The sequence below is a fragment of the Rissa tridactyla genome, chromosome 6, assembly GCF_028500815.1.
Source record: "Rissa tridactyla isolate bRisTri1 chromosome 6, bRisTri1.patW.cur.20221130, whole genome shotgun sequence".
NCBI classification, from domain to species: Eukaryota; Metazoa; Chordata; class Aves; order Charadriiformes; family Laridae; genus Rissa; species Rissa tridactyla.
The window spans coordinates 65,264,755-65,288,766 of NC_071471.1; the positions used below are offsets into that span (position 1 = coordinate 65,264,755).

At 36.4% G+C, this 24,012-nt stretch overlaps 1 protein-coding gene across 1 annotated transcript; it reads left to right on the forward strand.

The window, feature by feature from the left end:
* The first annotated feature begins 3,195 nt into the window (after positions 1-3,195).
* CCDC172 (coiled-coil domain containing 172) lies at positions 3,196-22,663 on the forward strand. The gene is made up of 8 exons (XM_054207611.1): positions 3,196-3,274; positions 3,502-3,587; positions 6,978-7,094; positions 8,249-8,414; positions 10,426-10,527; positions 11,488-11,590; positions 21,687-21,774; positions 22,631-22,663. The coding sequence occupies exons 1-8, from the start codon at positions 3,196-3,198 to the stop codon at positions 22,661-22,663; spliced, it is 774 nt and encodes a 257-aa protein (XP_054063586.1).
* Positions 22,664-24,012: the final 1,349 nt, after the last annotated feature.

Sequence of the window (24,012 nt, forward strand, 5' to 3'; positions counted from 1 at the left end):
TTCTGCTTAGTTATGCCAAATAATTACTGGGTTTCTAACTATTTGTGGTCTCTCTTCATCAGCATTGCTGTTCAACACTGCATTCCAAGTGATTAGTGCTCTTTCTTTATTTTATTTATATAAATAAATATACACACACACACACACATATATATGCTATTTCCCAGTAAAGGATAGCTCAGACATCAGCACTGAACACAAAATGATAGCTGTGAATTTACACCGTAGAATAATTTGGCTTTATTCCTCCATGCAGGGTAGAAAAAAGTTAGTGCAAGAATAGAATGCAAATGCAAAGACCACCAAGAGCAAAGGAAGACCAAAGAGATGTAATTTGGGAAGAAGGTTTTCTGTAACCACAACATTTCAAAAGTAAGCAGTGTAGTTTGTATATGGAAAAAAAGAATACTAGCAGTGCTTAAGAACAAAAAAGTAAATCTATTTGTAACTATACTCCTGTAATTTCTAGCTTCTACTGTATATTTTTGATGGTGAAGACCATATTGTATGATCTAATCTTTACCCTGCCACTTCTTTGACTTTGCCTCTTTCATTTTTGGCTTTCAGAAAAACAATTTTTGAAATAATTTGAGTGTATATAATTTGGAAATAAATCACACTAATAAATATTTCTGTCGTGACTTGAAATTACAAGCAAAATCTTTCTTTTCTTCTTCCTACACAAATTAGAGAAGAAACTTGTAGAAGAAACTTTACTATTAGCACAGCAGCCTGATTACAAAGGGCAATTACTAATTTTGAAGTACACTAGAAAGACATGACCTGATTACAGTACAGTGATTAAGATACAGATATAGATTAAGATTAGGATGTACTGATATGACCAACAGAATAAAATTAAAGTCACCTTTCAAACAGCTAGAGAGTTAAAAAAGATCTTATACTTTGCAAAAGTTGTAGTCGAGCAAAGGTAATTCACATTTTAGTTTTATTCTAAAACACCTAGGTTCATACTATCTCATCCATTTCCATGGGGGCCAGGCAACTACATGCCTTTGAAGTAATGGCCTTGATCCTGATTCTGAAAGCACTTGTATGTGTTTCACTTGCATGGTTCTCTTTATACAATCCTGAGTTATTACTGTGAGTTATTTACTATGTAAAAATCAACCATGTGACAAATAGCTGCAGGAGTCAAAAACTATGAAGCTTAATGTCCAATACTTGTCCCACTTTGAATTTTTTCAGTCTCTGAAGGAATCTTTTACAGAACTGTTAATCGCACTGAATGGTCATTCTCAGACAGTGAGAAGTGTAGTTGGAGCCAGACTCCTCTTTCTAGGGAAGAGCAGTTCCTTTGCCATAATTAGAGGCACTGCAGCATCCTCCACAAAACACAGTCGTTCCTTTAATAAGTGACACTGAACACTATCGCAGCCTACAGCAGCTTTCTCAGTTTGAAACACAAAAGCAGTCAAGTCTCAAAAACTTCAAAGAAAGCTTTTCATTTTATTTTCTCCTTGATCCACTGATAGAACAGTTCATTTTCTTGAATTTTGTAAAATGACTTTTTCACTCATCAGACCTGTGTAACAAATCACTGTCTCAATCACCAAATGTTCCCGTTTGACTCATCCGCTTTTCCTTTGGCCTTTGGGTAGGAGGCTTCACTTCTGAAACATTTTCTAAATTCACTTTTGTGAACTCTTCTCCCTCAGTTGCACTTTGTTCCATTTTAAAAAAATAATTGCATTTCCTGCAAGATAATGTACTAGTTTCAGGTTTTTAAATTTCATCAGAACGTACATTTTGTTTCTTAGATAGAGCCATGTCTTTTCTTTTAAAGGCACCATTTTATAGCATACTACCAGTTATAACATAGTGCTTTTTAAGCAGCAAATGCTACAACATAACATTTTTCCAGAATTCTCAGTTTCATTCTAGTAACTTAGAACAGCTTTTTCACTAATAAGACATTTTTATTTTCTTGTATATTGTTTTTCTTTTTGTGGTCAAAGATTTTCTAATTTCTGAACTTTGCTGCTGCAGTCTATTCTAAGACAGTATCTCCTCTGAGGAGAACTCTAACAAGACAGGACTGTCAATAATCCTAATCTTTTTATACGTTAAAAAGGCTGGAAGGGTATAAAGTTCCATTCCTCCAGGCTTTTTGTGCCTCAAAGCAAATAGGCCAACTTCACATAGGTATTCCCTACTGGGAATGTAGTTAATCCTTTTCAAGATGTAGGAACAAGCCTGTAATATGACTTCTATTTTCAACGGCGTATTTGCATTTCCAGGTATATCATCCAGTAGTGTACAAACCAGAAAGTTGCAGAAGCTCAGAGCATAGTAAACCCATACACAAATATGCTCCAGAAGAGTGTGCAACAGTCTACATTATGATCTTTGCTTACTAAGACCAACTGGAACAGAAACACTGTAATTTTATGTTAATGGTGAAATGCAGCTGTATTGACTCCGATCACCATTACTTAAGTTTATGTAGTCAGCTTTACCATCTTCTGTATGATAGACTTTAGCCTACTTCCTTAACTGCTAATGTTAGGCATCAACCTTTCTTCAAATGACAAATAAACCTGAGCAGATATAATATTTAAGAAGGATGGTGATCACTCCATAGAAATTGGAAGGGGTATAATAAACAGCTTCTGAACAACATAAGCCTGTGGTCCCAGAGTAAGTCAGAGCTGTTTGATCAGAACTCCACAGACCCTGAGTTAGAACCAATGTTTCACAAACGTGCACAAGTTTGCCAAGATTCAGAGTGTCGGCTGCCTTTTGCCTCGCCGAATATCTTCTTTCTCCTGCTCTTATCTTACTGTGCTGCTTCTCTGCCTGCTCGTTCCCATTTCCCGTGTTTCCCATGTCGGCTCCCCCAGCCAGTCAGCCATGTTTCCTTCTGCCTGAGGTTCACTCTTCCCCCGCCACTCTCTGCAGCCCGCACATCTCACTCTGTCACCTCTGTCACCTCTTCCTCCTCAGCTGTGTCCCGTCTACCACGGTCGCTTCCCTCCATGGTCTGGGGTTTCTTTCCCGACCCCCAGGAGGCAGAGGCCAGAGCCAAGGCCTGGTGGGACGCAGAGCCCTGAGGGAAGGGCTGTGGCCGGGCCCAGCCTCCCCTTCCTCCAGGGCATCCCAGCTTTAATCAACCAGCCCTCCACAAAACCAGCAAGACTCAAGAGAGCCCACAGACACTGCGAGAAGACAGAAATGAACCTGGATGCTTTGTTCCAGCAAATACAGCTCACAGAGAAGCAAGCCGGGGAGAAGAGGCGCCTCATCCAACAAGGTCTGCACCATGGCTGCCATTTTGTGGGTCCGGCGGCAGCGCCGTCCACACTTAATGGCCTCTCCATTTCCCTGAGGAAAAGCAGGGTGGCCCCGCTATGCCGTCGTGAGGGGAGCTTTGTTGGTGAAATCTCGGCAGGCAGCCACACTGGCTGCTTCTTGTCAATGGCACCTTTTTATAAGAATGTAGCTTTTTACAAACTGAGCACAGTTTTTGTTGTGTTGCAGCTAAATTCGACATAAACAGATGTTATGAAAAAATTAACCAAATAAAAGAAGAGCTGAGCACTGCAAAAATGAAATTAGAAACTAAGGTAAGCAGGCATGTTTATAGTACACATAATAATGGAATACATTATATTTACAAATATACGACCTATTCTTTCAGGAATAGATTCATAAACACTTTCAAGGAGTATGCTTCACCTACTGAATAACACAGCATTGAGAAAATTTACACTGTGCATATCCATAGTGAAAAAAGGTCTGTAAACGGCTTCCCCTCTCATAAATCTCACCCTTCGGGCTGGCCCCTGTGTATGTTCAGGGACTCGCTCACCTCAGGGGTAGGAACATTTCCAGATAACCCTTCCAAAAATCTGGAATCGCTGGGGACAGCACACGTGCATGTCTCCTGCTCCACAGAAGGAGCTTGGCAGGGAGTGACTGCCATGTCAGGTTGGTCTGTCCCCAAGACGGAGCTACCAGACGTCAGCTGGGGAGAGACAGGTACAGTGTGAGCGGCCCTGTCTTCACAGTCCTGGAACTTGTTATGGCACTTTCCTTCAGAGGCCTGGAAACCATTCCTTCATTGCCCACTGCCATTCACAGAAAATATATGGGAACATTCCCTGTGTTTACCTCACAGGATCTTGAGTCATATACTAAAGATCTTCCTGTGGGCCTGGGCTCACAGCTAGGGCTCACAAGGCCTAAGAAATTTTCTAGGGACATTGAAGACAGAGGAAATTTTCTGGATCTATTTAATGTTTCTGAGATTTTATTATGCTTTCCATTTAACCAAACTGCAGACATATTTTTAGATTTTTTTTGCAGAGTTTTTCACCATTAGTACCTGTGGTTACAAATGATTTAAATATCCTTGCTTGTGCCTGAAAATAAATATCATCCTCTGTGCTCTTAAGTATTTGTGCTGGCAAAACGTGTATGCACCAACAGGAAAGCATATGGAGCCTCCTTTGAAGTCAGAACTGTTGTACCCTATCACTTAAATAAACATCTTCAAGAACCTTTTGGGGATTACCTCACTTAATTGAGAAAATAAATGTTTGGGGGATGATTATAATCCTTCCGAAAACAGGCTCTTCTGCCTTTTGCAAAAGACTATGTAATATATATAATAACTAACAACATTACTCATTTACAAATATTTACTGATTGCAAATTGAGACTATAAGCATGCAAGCTGTTATTCACGTGCTGGCATTTATGCATGCCACAATCTCAGAGCCCAAAAGCATTTTAAGACAGTAACTTACTTAACCGTCACAGATTATATCCTGGTATTGCTTGTTAGGTAAAGTCCTTTGTAGCCTTGCTCAATAAATTTATTTATGAACATCACAATTTTATGTTTATACTACTAATTTGTTATTGATGCATTGTGATTTATGAACAAGGTTTATGTGGTAGGTATAGAAGGTCCCAAGAGTAGAGCCATTATTGTAAATGACTAATGGGAAGAGCTAAAGAACTATTCCTAATTAAATCTTATGTGCTTTACCCAGCAGGATTAATAATATTCTCACTGATGTCCACAAAAATATATTTTACTTATGTGCTTAGTCTGACATCGATTCATTTATAGATAGAAAATGATACAGAAAACAAGCAGAATGGGCAAATGCATTTCAATCAGACCGTATTTAGGTTTAAAGATTATATAGTTATTGAAATTTTATTTTTCAGTTATTTTTCAGTGCAGCAATTAAGTTTATATATGTCTACAATACTTAATATAATTCACATAACATTAAATAATGCTGTTCAGCTAATGCCATTCAATTTGTCCTGCACCATATAACTGCACTTCTTTATAAGCATACGTATCCAAGCACATGCATGCACAGCAGCTTATGCCTGACCAAGCAGATGAGAGTGAGTTCAAAAGTGTTTTGACATCTATTTCACAGAGACTGCCTGTGGTCAATCAAAGATTCCTAGGAAATGCTATTTTTCCCTCTGTTCTGTAAAATCAGGTAGCATGTAATTAGAACCCAAATTATAGCATTTTGCTTTTCATGGCTCAATAATTTCTTAAAAAAAAAATCTGTTGTAAATGCATAGATTAACTTTGCATCTTATAGATGGAGAAACTATACTGCAGCTAGTAATAGAAATACATTAGTATTTGACCATACAATCTTTGAATTCGTATGTAAAATAAATATTTCTGAGGCAAGCACTTCCTGGACATTTAGCGTGCCAGACATAACAAGGATAAGGAAAAAATCTGGTCCTTTCCTTTACAACTCGCATTCTAGTCTTCGGGCATTTGATTCCACTATCCTCCTCCTTTTTTGATCAGATGCACTTCATCTGCACCCTCCCCAAAATCATCTTCATTATTTCATTTTACAATCTTTGAATTTTTACCTCTGCATAATCACTATTATTTGGTCTTTTCTGCTTCTGCAGACACAAACAGTCATGCATCTGTGTCTGCAGACACAGACTATTCAATTTACTTTCTGATACTTACCCTGTGCCTTTACAGTCTGTGAGCCATTCTGCTAACTTTACTTTCCCTACTTAGTCTTCTCAATATTACAGTCTGATTCATTCTCTTGACCTCCTTTTCTCCACTTCATCAGATGAAAGATTCTCGTCCTTTAAGACTCTCCAACACTTAGCTGTTCCCTATTTACCTGCTGTCATATTGTAACCCACCATATATCTTAACTTAGGTTAGACAACGACGCAATGGATGTGCTGGAAAATTGAGAGGAACTCTTCAGCAAATTTTGAATATGCAGTGGTTGAAGAGCACACCCTTCTATCACATAAACTACCATTTAAAATTAATAAAACTAAAAATAAACCTATATGCATAAAGAAAAGTTCGGGGCTTGGGGAGGGGGGCAGGGGTGTTTACGATCAAACTGTCTTTAACCAATGAGCTAATTTCCATTACACTTCCCTGGCTAAGAATTCCAGAAATTGTGCTCAGAAGAATATTAGGATATCTCTCCCTCCTTTGTCTATGCAATAGTAGCATTGCAGAATTGATGATGTGTACAGCCATTCAGCCAGAACACTGATGCTGGACCCCAGTCCCTCTGATATTGTTGTCTGATTTGGTATGTGATGACCTTTACACAATTAGATGGAGGACACTGTATTATGCTGGGTAAAAGATCCCATGTGATCAATATTTTTCCTGGTTTTAACCTGAAAAAATATCTTCTAAACTGAACAGACTTTAAAATGTCATTTTAGATAGATAGACCAGCACTAAATATATCTTTTAAAAAAGAAAGGATACTTTTCAAAAACTTAGTGGTATATTGGAAGATTTTGGGGGGAAGAAAGAGCTGTTTTGCTTTTGCTAGTCCAGAAGCTATGCCAGCTGTGTTTTAAATGGACCAAGATCCTTATGTACAATATCAAAGTATATGAAACAATAAAAAAATAATCTTACTTTATAACCTTTTTTTATAACCTTTTTTTTTTTCTCTTGGAAGGTTCAGCATCTGTCTGAAAAACGGTTCTACTTAGAAATGCTGAAGAAACGTGAAGACAGCTTAGAAAAACAGAAAGCTGAACTTATTAATCAAAAAAGCTGTCTTCTTAAAATCTTTGTATGTTTCCAGCTACGGTATCCAGACAGCTCTTTTCTACTGTATGAGAGTAGTCAGCTTTAAAATTTGAAAATATGGAAGTAATATTTTAAATCTGTGAAATCAATTTTGTATTTTTTACTCTAGCATACTTAATAATGTAAATGTAGGTAAATTCTCACTTTTAATTTAAAACATGATCTAAGGTAATGTATGCTGCAGCTTATCTACAAAGCTGATTTAGCATTCTTGACTTCATTTTCTACTGTCTGCTGTTGTAGGACTGAACTCCAATTCTGATTTGTTATTTTCTTTGTGAAAGAAAACTAAGAAAGTCTCATCTTAAATTGGACTGCCTCATCCACAATAAAATATATTGTGAAGGATCAAAATTCTGGAGAAGACTTGCAGCCTTTCAGTACTTAAAGGGGGCTTCTAAGAAAGATTGGGACAAACTCTCTAGCAGGGTCTGTAGCAGTAGGACAAGGGATAATGCTTCTAAACTAAAAGAGGCAAGATTTAGACTAGATATAAGAAAGACATTTTTTACAATGAGGGTGGTGAAACACTAGCCCAGGTTGCCCAGAGAGGTGGTAGATGCCCCATGCCTGTAAACATTCAAGGTCAGGTTGGGTGGGGCTCCGAGCAACCTGATCTAGTTGAAGATGTCCATGCTCATGGCAGGGGGGTTGGACTGGATGAACCTTAGGTCCCTTCCAACCCAAACTGTTCTATGATTCTATTCAATGAAAAGAAAAACTCTGTGAAGGCAACACCACATTTTAGGATCCTGACATACTATGTAATCTCTTTGATGCTACACACACCTAGCCACCTCTTAAAAGCTAGTTACTTGCAACAACTTTAAACAGAACTCTATACTAATTTCAATAAAGAATTGAAGCGGAAACTGCTGGCACAAGTCTGTAACATAATGTAGTGATTTTTGAAATGTTTTATTGTTAAGAATGTATCCTTCACTTTTTCCAAAAAAAAAAACCCAGGTTAAAACAAAGACAAAATGATAGAGCTTTAGATCATTTTCATGTCAGGAAAATATATTTACACTACAAGTTTAAGGATAAACAACAACAGTGGGTTTCAGTCTGCCCAGCTTAACAAAGGCTTTCTTTTTTTTTCACCTGAACACTCAATTTTCTCTTTCTTTTTTTCAGACAGATTCAAAGAGAAAAATGACTGAAGAGGATGATAATTTTACTAGAGAAGTAACAGAGTTTAATAATGAGTATGGACTAACAAGTAATAGAGATCTTCTGATTAAAAAAAAAGTCAAGACTGAAATAAATGATTTAGAGAATGAGGCAGCTCTGTTGAAAAACGGTAAGTCTTATATTAAACTATTTTATCTTGGATTACCAGAGCATGAATAAAAATCGGTAAAATATAGGTGTGCAAAACAATAATTTTAATTCTATTCCCTTGCTGTCTGGAACTGCCTCTTAATACTAAACTGAAGGAGTGCAGTCTGACATATCACATCACACAAGCATGATTAAACCCTCTTTTGTTCCCTGTCCTTTTCAGTCCTTTTGGACTATGAGCACTATGAGGAGAAGAAGCAGACCTGCAGAAGTGGCTCCCAATGTCTAGTGTCAGCCAGCACAGAGGTGCACTGTTATATGTAGCATACTATATTAGGCTTACAATGATTATAATCACCTATGGTTGAGCTACATAAATTTCCTTAGCTTCAAAAGAATTATATGCACAAATGTCTTGTCGGACTGGTCTTTTACTGCCGCAGTATAACTTTATCTTTGAGTTAAGATACAGAATATGAGATTTCTCAGAACAGAGAGTCAGACTGAAAAGCAATCCTTCAGCAAGGAAATAGGAGTCATCATGGATCACAAGCTGAACATGAGTCAATGACATCAGAATGCCAACACCATACTGAGACATAAACATAATTCTGACCCCTAAGACATGCAAAATAATCCTTCACATTGTTTAGGGCAGTTAGGCTCTTAGCTGGAGTACTGTGCATCTAGTTTTGGATGTTGCACTTCAAGAAAAAATGTGGACCAGATGGAGAGAATCCACATGGGACCACTGAGAGTGGTCAGAGATCTGGAGAACATGAGAAGGAAAAAAAAATAAAGAATTGGGACTATTTAACATGTGGAGGAAAAGACTGGTGGAAGATGGATATCAGACTTCAAATCGTTAAAGGATTCTGTAAAAAAGAAATTAGTATATTCTCCATACCTATAGTGAACTGAATAAAACCAAGTGTAAACCACAATAAGGCAGAGTCGGGCTGGTTGTTTAGAAATCTTGCTAAGAACAGTGAACTACTGAAACACTCTGCCTTAGGAGATTCTGTTACCAAAGGAATTAGGATTCCATTACCAAAGGTCTATAAGAACAGGTTAGACAAGCATCTGTCAGAAATGACACAGGTACAAGCTGATCCTGCCTTCAGGAGGAGGAATGCAGTATGTTCCCTCAAAGTCCTTTCCAGTCTCATGATTCAATGATTCATCAAGTGCCGGCACTTTGAATTCTCGATATCTGATGTAAAGTTACTGAAGTAGGACTGTCTGTTTGAGTTTGTACTTGGTGGTACCTTCTTTCTGTATTTCCTGTGTCTCTGATGCTGACCCACAACTGAAAAGGAGCCAGTATTTGGTGGCACCTGTTACTTTTATTGATTAATTTTTACGTATTCAGGCAGATCTGATCAAATGGACTCTTAAAGGTTAGATGAGTAAGACATGAAAGGTGACTAATATTCTTCTCTTGGTTTAGTTGCTGTCTTAATTCCATCATTTTAAATTGCACCTTTTTTGAAGTACAGCTTCTCTGTCTTTCTGTCTGCTACAGTCCTGAGCACCCTGACAACAATAAAAAGAGAAAAGTTGAAATAACTCATAACAAGGAAATTAAGTGAGGACCTCCAGTTGTCAGGGAAACAATCACAATTAATTCCAGATGCTGTCAATGGTCAGGTTCAAATGTCCGTAACACTAAACAAAATATGTTCTTTTTAGTCCTGCTGAGAGATATTTGTTCACCACCTACTCAATAAGTCATCTTCCTTTATAGCTGAAGTAACTCTAAAGAAAAACATTTGTAATTGGTTTTATGCCCAGTCAACAAAATATGTCAAACATCTTAATAACATTAAAAAAACATTTTCTTTCATATTTATGAACACATTATATGACATAATTTCCTGTGAACTGGGTTTTATATGACCAATTTTAGTTTTATATTTCAGGTTCTTTTTGACTAGCTGAAGATTGGTAGAAGTCGTTAAGAATGTTTAAGATCTTATCATGAAGACTAAAACTGCAATGCATTTTAATTTAAAGTTTTTTTTTCTTAGAAATGGAGTCAATGGAACATAAAAATGTTCAGTTAAATGCACTCCAGATGCAGAAGAGTGAATTAAAGCAGGATTTATTTACCCTCCAAAATGAACTCAAAGGTATGCCTGATAATCACTTGTTACAATAATTATTTGTGTCTTGACAAACACTTCTGAAAAATCTTTTCTGTCAAGTCATTTTTCTCAAGAAAAAGAAGTCATAGAAACAAGATTTTAATATGTTTTTACATTATGTAATACATCATTTTAAACATGGTTATAACAAATATTGTGGATGTCAATAAGATTTATTTTAAATGTCAGTGATACTGAGGTCTACAGATTTGCTGAATCATAACTTATAAATATGAAAAAGAAATTTTTACTTTTGCTGGTAAGTCATACTCTTAAATGGAGAGTTTAGTGTTTCAAAGTGAACTTAAAATCAGCATAAATATTATTTAAAACTCATTAACCTACAATTAAATGAATGTAATTAAAATTCAAATGTTTAACAGGCAACATGGCTTGGACTGATAAAGAAAGATTTGGCCTAGGCGTAAACCTCTGAGTTGTAAATTCAACTGTCATCTCTTTATTGACATTTGTGTGTTTGTGTATGAAAGTCTGTGCCTAAAAAGAAAAGTTTACACACAAAGCTGTGTTGAATACACAGGAAACCCTATAAAAGAAACAACTAAAGAGAAGGAACAAAGGAAGGTTCTGTGTTAAAGGAGATCACAAGCCATAGGGATGATTTTGAAATTTGGATAAGAAAATGTAATCTAGAAATGCTTTCGTAATGTTTTTACAAATGTGTGAATAGCATGTCACAGTAAGAGCTATGAAAGAATGGCTGCAAATATGGTCATAACTTGTACAGAAAAGGAAAGAAATTTTCTAGAAGATTGCAATATGCATACCAATTACAATAATAAAATAAGTAACGTTCTTTATTCAAATGTCTTTACAAACAGTTTCACAAAGAAATATTAGAAAATATAAATTAGAAAATATAGGAAGTCTTTGAATATGGATGATTGATATATATTTATAAGGTAATTGTTATTTTATATTTAGATCTTGAGAAAGTAATCAGGGAGGCTGAAAGAAAGACAAAAGATTTAGAAGCAGAAAAAGTCCAAGTCACTGAAAAACCTCAGACTGATCCTGAATGTTTAAGGTAAAAGTCTCATGCTAATAAGTTACTAAATTTAATTTTAGGTCTGTAACTACAGACAAGTCCTGCTGGCAATGACTATTTTACCTGTCCTGTACAACATTCCTTTGAAATCAGGCGAATCATTCATTTTTATTACTGAACATGAAGTCCTGTTGCTTATTACAGCCTTTCACCCTTACATGCATATTCCAGTCAACTAAAAACTGGAAGTGGTTGTAAGGAAGTCAGTCAAACTTGGAGGAAGAGCAAAAGACTTCTCCTTGGGTGGAAGGCTAGTTCTTAAGTTTTCATGAAAATAGCGGTGGCACACAGAGTATTGATGAACTACCCAGTGCTATACGTACTTATGCTGACTGGCCGTACAACCTTCCCCAGTTGGGCACAGTAACCTCCTTGGGCCAGGTGGGCCTTGTCTAGAACCTACTAAATGTAGATTTATTTTTCCTATGGTCCCTACCATCAGCTCTATTTTGCCTTCTAATTCAGCTAGTTTAGAACAAAATTTTGAAGATTTAACCAAGACAAAACACCTTGCACAGTCTCCCTTAATAGTCAATATTGCTTCACAGGAACTGAGTGCTAATGACTTGTTTCTTGTCAGTTTGCTGGTGTGTGACATTTACGTTTTTCACTATACAGAAATGCTTTTCAACAAAAAATCTTCCAATGCAGAAAGCCCCATATCACAGAATTAACCATCTTTTTCCTATTTTATGGTGTTCCAGATGAAAGTGCCCGTGGATATTTAAAAATATTTAATAGACAATGCAAAGGAACTCCTCCCAGAAATCTGGTCCAAAATATTCTCTAACAGAAATTGTTAAAGAAAACATGTTTGTTACCATCACGGATTTTTTCCTATACATCTCTGAGTTTTTGACAAAAATAAATATATATAGTATTTTTTTCTGAAAACTTTTAGCCGAAAAATAAAGTTTTGCAGAGAACCCTGAGCATTTTTCTGAAAGACAATTTGGTAATTTTTTGCTGAATATTGGTTTTTGAAAGAAAATGATATATCAGCACTATTACTAAATCTCTTCAACCTCTTACATGTTGTTGAGACATGGCCAAAATTTCCTCAGCATAAAAATTAATTAGCTCGCAATTCTGCATACAGTAGCAAAACCTTTGCATTTAACATATACATAGAAGACATGGTGTAAATAATAATAACAGCAGCAATCCTGTAAGACAGCATGTTATAATTCACTCCTTTACATTATTCATTCCATCGTGATATATTAGGTTTTGTGATACATGAGGTTGTCAACTTCCTTCTAAATAACATATTTCCCTTGGAGTAGTTTACTGCCATGATGCCACTTAATATTCAAATTGGTGTAATTAGTTTTCTATAACAGGTTTCCTGTGTATAAGGTACAGAAGTAGCAAACATTATATTACTTTAAATCCCCAGCTCTGCCACAGATTGCTATGAGATGCTAGGGAAATCATTCAAATCCATGTATGTTTGTCTTTCTATGTAGTGAAATTAAATCACGGCTCTGTGGAATGACACTTTGGTTTTATCTGGGTGGAAAACACAACAGTGGATAAAATATATTAAATTCTATTAACTACAAATCCAGCAAGTGTAATTTACAACCAAAGCAAGAAGGAGGATGAGATTTTTTTTATTTCATAAAATGCCTATTTTATGGTCAAGATAAGCTTACATTATTTGATAATTGCATGTAGTGCAAAATATAAAGTGCTCCTACTGCTATTACTACTATCACAAAAAGGAAGTGCTCCTTGAGGTGTAATAATATATTGAAGAAATTTTCTTAACATCGAAATATTTTTTCATTTCAGCAACTGGACAAAATTTAGGATAGATTTGCCTAAATCATGTTTTTATCTTGCACTTGGCTTTTGATCTCATATATACTCAGAAAAGCTCAATGCTACGTTAGTGCATTTCTGTGCCACCACTAATAGATTCTGCTTTTTCAGTAGAGCCAAGCAGGCAATCCTCATTTGTCGGCTTCTGTATGTCATAGCACTGTGCTGTTCAGAATTATCCCAAACCTCATCAGACTCATACAACTCTATAAATTTTTATTTTATGTTTTTTTAACAAAACCTACTTACCACTTCTTGGTTTGGCCTACTGAATTAAGAAACTGAAAGGGAATTTAAAGTATTATAAGCTATAAATAGTGCAGGTACCCCCTGGAGGTACCTGATCGCCCTCCAGTACCTACAAGGCAGTCATCAAGAAGATGGAGCCAAGATCTGCACAGTGCTGCACAGCTGGAGGACAAAAGGCAAAAAGGAGAAGCTGAAATAAGAGGGGTTTAGAATGAATTTAAGGACAAAAAACCTTAATCATGAGGATAGTATAGCAAAGGAAAAATTTGCCTAGAGAGGTTGCATAGTTTTCATCCTTGAAGGTTTCCAGACTTGACTGGATAAAGCCCTGAGTAGCCTGGCCTGACCTTGTAGCTGACCCTGCTTTGAGAAGGACAGTGGGCTAGATGACCTCCTGACATCTCTTCCAGTCTGAATTATCCAATGAACCAGTTATCGTTGTGGATTGCACAGGGGGAAGAAAACAGCCCATAGATCAATACATATGCACTGTCTTGTGCCTACACTGCTCAGAGGCAGCTTTATTTGCAACAAACCAGTCATCTCCACACTGCCTAGCATTTGATGAGATCATATCTGCTCTGGTCCATTCGTAGTGTCTCTGTGACGTTAAGATATAATGTCATGTATATACATATATTTTCCATTCAAATATGCATGGAATACTTAAAGGAGGCATGTCCAGCACAGCAGAGTGCTGGTTCAAAACGACAATACCTAGCATGCGTGTTGCATGCCCTATGATGTGCCACAGAAGTATTTGAGGGACCACAGCTGCTGCAGCAGAGCACATACTGATGCAGTCCATGCCAATAGTCTCTCTGGAGCAGATCCTTGAGTGAACTATCCTGGAACCTCCTGGTAGCGCCCTCTGAAGGGAATCTGAGAATAAAGAAGCATTCATGCAGTGTCAGTGGAAAAACTAAAGTACCAGGCACCTGGGGTGAACCAGGAAGCCCTCCTGACAGCCTAGATACACCTTTGGCACTTGCAAAGGACCTTTTGCAGCCAAAGTGCCAATTAATGCAATCTTACATATACTAGTATGTAAGTAATTAATGCAATCTTACATATACAAGAGATGTCAGTTTTGGTCATGTTAAAATAAATGTGATTGAACCTACGGTGTTGGAGAAACAACCCTTTTTAGCCTAACAAGATAAGCTTTTTCCCTGTATCATATCTATTGCAAGAATAGAGTTTTAGCTTTTACTGAAAATCATATTCAGTATATATAGAAAGAAGAATATTTTGACACAACGTGTGGATCAAAATTATGTATTTTTTCTGTGAAAGAAGCACAAACTTTTATTCTTTTTTTTACAGAGCAGGAAACCACACCACTCTTTAAATGGTAAAAATACCAATGTTTTTAATGCTTCCCTAGAACAAATGTGAGAGACAGTCAGCATCAATAACCTGATATATGTAGCTCCCAGACCACCCTGTAAGTCTGTTATTGTATCACATACCTAATCCCAGCTTAAAAATCAATATCAAAAGTAGCTGGCGAGGCAAGAATCTTCATTACAATTAAGTATATATCTTAAAGTAAATTGCATTTCAGCTGAAGAGTGTAGCCAGCTAATTCAAATTACAGCAATTCATCTTTGATGTGAGAAAAATGCCCTATACCCTGTCTGCAGTTTCATAAAATTTCTCCCAAATCCATCAAAGAATTACGAAAGGTCATAAGAAGCACACGCCAGTAATTCCAACAGCTATTGGTGCTGCACTTGTAGGTTTGTTCTAATACATATCAGATACAAGGAAAAGCTAACCAAAATTTGCATGTTAAACACAGCTATAGTTATGGGTAAGACGCTGTACCCTCTTCCTCAAAGTAGGCACCCTGAAAATCATAAGTCTCATGATACAGGTGCATAATTCAGAGAAATATTTAAGAAAAGAGGTCTTTTTTTCAGAAAAGATCTGCAATTAAAATCAAAAGCCTTATTTTAATTATCTGTTCTGCCAATGCCAACCCCAAACACAAAACAGCAGGAAAGAACTTTGGCATCAGCTCTCGAGTCACATTTCCCTGGCAGGTCGCAAGTAGCATCACTTACGTGGAACAATACAGGAGTCAAGCAGAGACTAACTGATACCAGTAAATTTGTAGCTATGTCATTTCACTATTATATTCATTGTAATTACTTACTATATTAATTATTTATCTTCTTTCACATTTTAAATTGATGTGTTGCCTTATGTAAAGCAACCTAGGACTAATTCTAATTAAAGTTTATTTAGACTAAGAACAGACAGTTTCTACCTAAAATTGAAAATATTTCTCATGCTATTCTGAAGGTAGACTAAGGATAAAACGTTCCTTTGAAACCTGAATTTCTGTTCTATCTCAGAAAAGCAGCAGAAGAGAAATGCATGGAGTCAGTCTAAAACAATTTAAATGCTCTAGACCTTGTAGAGTGAATTAACTAAAAAAGAGGCAGAATATAATTATATATAGTGCAAGTTTATGTACAACTAAGGACTTCAATAATAGGTACCTGGAAGCAATGGAGAAGAGAGGCCTGAGCATACTCTGAAGTCAAAAGACAACCATAAGCATCAAAAGTAAATATAGCTGTGGAAAAGATAAAAGCAAGAGGTATTTCTAACAAAAACCAGAAAGGTGTAAAAATACCGTGTGCAAATCTCTCACCAGCTTTTCAAAAAAGGTGCATTCAACCTGGAAGATGAGCAGAGAATGGAGAGTCCGTAATGCAGAGGGAAACAAGGACATTTCTAAAACCTTTCTACTCGGAGAAAATGACATAGTACGCATGAAGCAAAGCAGTAGAGCATAGAGATATTAATTTCAGCAATATAGTAGCCATATTAATACATCCAAACTGAGATCTAATTTTCCCTGTACAATAGAAAAATCAAGATATTTGAACTAGAAGGATCATTGACCCGTATTTATTTTCCCTGCCTTTCAATAGGAATATTATTGACCCCTAGGAACAGATTTCAACTTGATGTCTCTGATGCTTGTAAATTTTTTCTTTCCTATGTAATTAGTTCTTACAGTTCCTGTGGAAAGTAGTCCGTATAACTTTGGTTTGCTGTCTGCACAAAAGCAAATGTAATCCTAAATGTGTAGTTTAATTCAGTGTGCCTTAACCCTTCCATGCTTATTCATCTCTAATAATATATTCCTTAAAGACTTCTTGTGATGTTTTATGTATTTGGGGAACATACATTAAAAAAAAACCCAAAACAACAAACCCCACACTTTTCAAGACCTGTAACTACTTTTATAAATACTTGCCTGATAGCATTCACAAAATACAAGCTTTAATCAATGATAACTGTATTTTACAATCAGCATTTGATCCAGAACAGTAAAAGCTGAAATTTTCTTATTTTAACTAAGGTATTTATATTTATTTTAATTTGCATTTAATTCCCATAATTACGTAGCCTAGTACCCTGTTTACTTTCATGTTTCCTCTTCTTACTAGAATTTATTATTACTAATAGATCACTTTCTTAATTTTTATTCTATTTATACTCGATCAAGCACATACTTTTATAATCTATTCATTCAACTCAAGTGCTTGAGTTTATGTTTTGAGATACCGAATTCCATTTAGGACTCATTTTCTCCCTTCCTCAATCAATTGATAATAGTCTGAAATTTATTGACTTCTTCAACTATATCAATAGCATTTTCTGTTTAGTGGTGTCAGCAAAGCGTAGATACCCAGCAAAATCTTGCTCTTACTATAAAAACATACACATTAATTTAGTCCCAGTACTGAACTGAGACTGAAAGACCCCAACACGTTAGCTCTACTTTGGCTTGCGACAATAAACCAAAGTCTTCTATACTTTTCTCCAATCTCAGTAAAGTCTTAAAACCTCACTAAATGTTTCTGGTGACCTTTATGATAAAATTCAGGAAAATCAACGCACATACTCTCAAGTATATACATATAAAACTTCTGAGGGAACTTCATTTTGTACCATAAATTCCATGCCCTGTATATGTCTCTGATGCATATCAGTGTCAAGCAATTCCATTTTATAATACACTTTAATGTTCTTCCTTGTATTTATAGCTAAAAAATAAAATGGTGGTCACAAACAATGCAAAGACAAGAAGGAAAATAAAAAAAATGTTTTACTTGTCTCAGCAAAACATAAGCAAGAGACAGTTTGCTCCTTCTGCTATTCCAACAATAACCAGGTAGGATCTTCCCTCTACACTTTAAAAAAAAATGGCTCTAAAAACCACATATTCACCCTGCGTTCTGCACAAACTATTTCTTCTTTGTAACTTTTTACATACAATTATTCCATGAATCTGTGGATGATTTTCGGAGAAACCTGTTTGACAATAACATTATTTTCATCATAGTTCAATTCATAATACCAGCATGTATTGATTTCACAATTATTTTTCCTATTTGCCTTCTGCATATACAGCTGAAATTCAAGAAGAGTGCGTATCAGCCACAAATGCCAATGACATTTAATAGCTGTGCTCATTTCAAAGCTGCAAAATCGATCATCTTCTGCGATCTCCTCCTTCTTCATCTCTTTGTCGCTTCTGGCATTCAAGAGTAATGGAAAATGGACCACTGATAGCAGACCTCAGTCTAAGGCGAGCTGGCATCCAAAAAGATGCTGATGCTGTTGTCCCTCCTACTTGATTTAAGGCTAGGTTTTGCTATGGCTTTTGATCTTGAATGCTTTTCAAAGGAATAGTCAAGACTCCTTTCACAAATACAGCATTGCAGCTCCAGCTGTTCATTGAGCCCGTTACTTGTGATGCTGTAACTTACCAACACAATGTTAATACAGCACTATGACTTTTCTGAAAGATATATTTTATTATCATCAAAGAGACGAAAACAAAAACAAAGGACATAGAGGGACAAATGCTAGCCTGATACTTCTGATTAGTACTTTTTTTTTTTAAGAGATGTGCTTTTTATCATAGTCATAAGGAGGGTATAATTGTCATATTAATCCTTTGTCTGGCAAAAGGTACATCTCTTTCCGTTGCTGAAGGTGACAGAAAACTTGCCCTCCATCTAGACAGCATAGTTTCATGAATAATTGGTTTGCACATTCAATCTGATAGAGGAAAGACAAATATGAATATACTGCTTATCTTAAATGTAAAATGAAAAAGCTAAATCTGCTTCCAGGTTAAGAATTTTTTTGAATAGTCCCATTGTCTCACATTCCTTCTGGTAAAACTTCATCATTTATTCAGTAACTCAGGCGTCTCTGATGCATTAATTGTGGAGACTGTAACCTAACAGACAGCCCTTGTTTTGTGAGTGTAATATTCCTGGCACATACTCTAATTATCTAGCTTCTAAATAAGAAAGAAGGAAGACCTGAAAGCAGAATCAATTGATTAATGTAAAAATTAAACACCACATTTGAATGAATGTCTTTTATCACCACTACCCCATGCTATGTAAGGACTTGTGCTGTCACCACGTTTAAAAGTTTTATAAAATATTCTAAATAAAATTTTTAAATCCATATGCAAAACGTTACAGTTTCAAAGCACACCATCAATAGTAATTAATTGACAATCCCAAGACACAGATAAGCAACTCTTACTGCTTATCTTCTGGTTGTTCTATCCTTAGTGTACACCTAACGTGGGCTGGTATCATTCTCAGCTGACAACTAGCAAACAGGCTATGCATCGCTTTTACAGCATGGAAGACAATGAGAGCGCATTTTCTCTGAGATTAACAGACTATGTCTCTTTCTGAAGTAAATTAGGCAAAGAAGGGCTATTGTTTGTCTTAAATAAATTAGGGTTCTAATATCACGCTAACAGAGAACACAGAGAGAAAAACATGAGGAGGCAAGGCAATGAAGTTAAGCTGATTTAATCAAGATCAGAAGCTGATCTTAGACCTTGAAATGAACTCCTCTCAATGAAAATGGTCTGTAAACTAGCAATGTAGTACAGTACAGTGAATATTTAATTTCTTAAGGTGTAGTTCAAAATTTCCTTTTGTTGAACACTTGTGTGTGTTATGAACGCAGGAGAAATATTTCTGAAAGAAGAGACATTTACTTCTTTGTAATACAAACACACAGAGCTCATACTGTTTCCATATTGATGGTAAGATATTTACATTTCCCCAGGAACAACAAAATTAACTTACTGTCCAGTTTTATGCTACTGTTCTAATGCCACGTGGTGACTAAGCTATTCCTCTCATATGAAGCTATATTTTTGTTTTTAATAAAGCCATTTTCATGTGTAGAAAACAAACTCTATCTGCAGTAGGACAGTGAAAGTGGTGCGTTATCTGTACCATAGGGTTAAATAATTTGTTCTCTACCATAGTATATGAAAGAAAAAATAGTTGCTACCTCCTCTTTCAACTTCAGAATAAACAGGGTCCTGCTTTGCTGCATCAGTTTAGCTATTTAATGAGAATCAGAAGATATACTTTTCCTCCTTTTTTTCAGTCTATATGTCCCAGATTATTCACATTGCTTGCTGAAACTGTATTAAGGGTAAGCAACTTCAGCTTTCTCATTATGTTTTCCTATGACAGCCATGGAAAGACTCAGTACAATCTCATCACCTTGTATTCATCAGACTACTAAAAGCTCTGGCATAGATTTCTCTTGGCCTACTGAGCATTAATTTAAACCACTACAGTCGTTGATGTGCAAAGTAGGTGTCTTCCTTTAGCAGGACTAATGTCTTACACATTTCCCAAACACTGTTATTTCCCTTGGAAAGCCTTTTTCTATAGGGTTTTTTTTTTTTTTCCCCAATTAAAATGCATTTCTCTCATTCTCAAAACTCTGGACTTGTGAGCTTGGTTTGTAGACGGTGTTAGATAAAGGCAAGTCTTTTACCTCTTTTCATTCCATGAAAACATTTGGAGAGAAGCTGCAGTGATTCAGGAGCTGCAACAATTGAGTATCCTGATGCTAAGGTTTGTTTTGTTGTTTCCATACTTGTAGCAGAAATTAGCCAAGAGCTGTTTGTAAAAACTGCTTTATGCCTCAAAGAGACAAAAGGAGGCTCCATCTCTGCAAGCATCGCCGCTATGAATACCTCCACCTTCTTATGAAAACAAAACTGCACGCTGCAATTTTTTTTGCTGACCACTTCCTGTGGATCCAGAGGTGGCTCTCCGTATGGTGCTGGCTCCATGCTATCTGATTTTCTAGCAGATTTTAATGTTAAGCTACTAATATTTTACATTACAAGTAATTTTAAATGATATTTTTACAGATAATTGCTACTAGTGCCATTGTGGCTATTATATAATCTTGAAAGAATGGGGGAAAGGCCAATGCTCTTTTGAATGCAAAAATCACTATATTAAAACTAGTAATTATTATAGAGAAGTTAGAGAATTCCTGGCTGAGACTATTGGGAAACAGTCAGTAAGTGCTGTAGCATAACAGGAGCAGCAGGGAGAGAACAGCAGCAATAGCAAAGGAGTCTGTGGAGGGGTACGGAGCAACGACTGCACAGGAATGGCCGCCCAGGGTCAGGCAGAGGACCCGTCCAATCCAACATTCTGTCTCCACCAGCAGCTACAAGTAGATACCCAGGGAAAGTAAGAACAGTAACATATGGTACTTCCTGAGTATCAACATTCCAATTCACGTGTTTAAATAAGGAAAATGATGACTAATGAGGCCATAAATCTTTCACAGTTTATGAAAACAACATGGTCCAGAAATTTGTCTAACGAAGTACTTAGTCAAGATACACTTTGTAAAAACCCAACGTATCGTTTTCTGAAGTTCCTCATGTTGCCATCACAACTGCCAGGGCTGAATGAAATCCAACGATATTGCAGGGGAGCAGCGTGTTGGACTGCCAATTACAAAACTAGCAAACTTAAATCCTGATCATGCAAATAGATCAATAAGGGTTTTCGCACATAAATCAAATTGACAATTGGGACCAAAGCTGAAAAAAAATAGTTACCGAAGCAACAGTTCTCTGATCCTAAAATTTATTTGGTTTTGGACACAGGCTTAAGAAAGAATTGGAAAATTGCAGAGATGATGATTGGGAAAGTATCTGTGAGACTCTTCGAACAGAAATTGAAATTCTGCAAATGGTATGCCATTTTCATTATGTATTTTAAGTACTTGATAATTTTAGTTTTAAAGGTGTAATTTAAGATGATTAAAAGTAGTTTTTAATAAGCATTTTTTATACTATGTACACAGCCAAACATCCTTGCATTGCAGGTGCACTCCAATTCTCATTTGTTTTAGCCTATTATTTCCAAATATCCAGGAATATCATTTCTCAGAGAAAAGGGAAGCACAGAAAAGAATTTAAAGACATGTTTTTAGCACACGAAAGACCTATTTGAGGACTAGTACTAATAATTTGTTTCTTGAAAGATGCAAAAGATTATGCATTTGGGAGCTAAATTAATCTTTACCTCCAGCTGTCAGTTAAATGGAAGATGGGAATATGGATAAATAGGACTATAATAGCATCCTTTTATGTAATACTTTATTTTTTTCCACTCACAAATTCTTTACAAAAATTTATTAAAGTGTGTTTTCTCTCTAAATGTCAATCTTAACTTCAGATTTCTTGATTGTCAGTCTCTGTAACAAGACAAAGAGAAAAAATATTTTGAAGTCCCATTTTTGGAAATAAAGCGGTTTTAAAGGTTCATTTCAGAGTCCCTGCTTGAGCTGTATGAAGATGCAGCTGCCAGTAGCATCAGTGGCAGAATAACAGTCATGGGAAAGTTGTATTACTCACTTTTATGATCAGTTTCAAGTTTCTGTTGGAGGAATGTAACTTACTCATACTTCATCCCTTAATTTTATCATGCTTCTCAAACCTCAGAAACAAACAAAAAAAACCCCTCTTTGTTTAAAAATGTCTCTGTAAAGAACACACCGAACTCATTAGATTTCATTTTCTGTAATTCAATTCTTTCTCTTTTCCAGAATCTATCACAAAAAAAGTCTTCAGACAAGTGAATAATATGTGGTATATGATATGGAGCATCACAGAAGTTAGTCTTTGAGTATTTTAAAACCATTTTACTCCAGCTTTATCAGATTTGCTTCTATTTTTTTGTTTGATGAAACCACAGCTTGTATCTGCCTTTACTTTTCATTAACATTAAATTTTATTCATTTAAAAGAAGTGGGGGGTTTGTCTTTTATCCTCAAGTTCAACAGCTATCCGTCTTTAGTTTCCTCTTTGTTGCCCATGAATGGACAGCACATAGTCCACTACACAAACAGCCGAGTTCCTGGATTACCAGCTCTGTTCTCTATGTACTATTTTTCAGAATAAATGCTCCCCTATTTTTAAGGTAGCGATGTGCTCTTATTTGAGAGGAAGGCTGCTATTACTGTTAAGAAATACTTAACAGGAGCTGTGGCTACTTAGTTTATCCCTTGACAACGCGGTTCTGTAACAAGCTCCCTGAAACAGCTCAACTCCAGCAATACTGCATGATAGTCCAGAATAGTTTCCAAATCTACTGACCGGTAGATGCCTCCACTGATGGTAAGCCAGTCCATTACTAAGCACTTGTCTTCTCATTACATCAGAAGTCTTCTGCCTCTCTCAACAATCCACACAATACTGCGTGCTATCTTCAGCACTTGACAGCAAAGATAAAACTGTATTCTAACAGAAAAGTCCACAATTGGTGGAGAATTTCTGTTGAATAAGGGACCCTATTCATTCAAGCTTGTAGGACATGTAACTGTTAGAGCAGTTCCCATCCCCAGAGTAGGAACTGACTTCATGATTCAGGTGCTTATAATAGGACCGTGTAAAAACGTTCACTCTGCTCAGCCAGAGCCCACTCTGTGGTCATCATCCCATCACATCCAACCGTGTGTGCAGATAATTTTCAATCTGCTTCCCACCTAGGGGGTGGGATAGATAACTGTTCTTTGCTAGTTTTTTACACCCAGAGCTCTCCAAGCTACAGAGGGTGTCTGTCACACATAAAGCTGCAAAAGATGTTTTATTAAGAAGGGAGGAATAAATCACTTTTGGAAGCTGACCAAATTCTGACTGCGAGGGAGAAAGTTTTTTCCCCTTGGGACACAGCTGCAGTTTGAAGTCTGGCAAGGTTTGATCTGCAGCACTAGTATCAAAGAGTATTCTGATCCGCTGGGCTAACCAGGATAATTCCAAGAGGTTGGAATTATCATTCTTAATAACCAGTGCTGTTGGAGCTGACATCCTTTTGAGGGTTTTTTTTTTTTGTCTCTTGCCTAAGACAGATCCTCTTAGGATGTGCTTAACTTTAAACAACTTAGTCCCTCTGACTTCTAGGGGACCATCTGACTCTTTTAAAAAAGTT

Coding starts and splice junctions, on each gene's coding strand:
- CCDC172 (XM_054207611.1), top strand. CDS start 3,196: ATGAACCTGGATGCTTTGTTCCAGCAAATACAGCTCACAGAGAAGCAA. Junction 3,588..6,977: donor AAATGAAATTAGAAACTAAG/GTAAGCAGGCAT, acceptor TTCTCTTGGAAG/GTTCAGCATCTGTCTGAAAA. Junction 8,415..10,425: donor GGCAGCTCTGTTGAAAAACG/GTAAGTCTTATA, acceptor TTTTTTTCTTAG/AAATGGAGTCAATGGAACAT.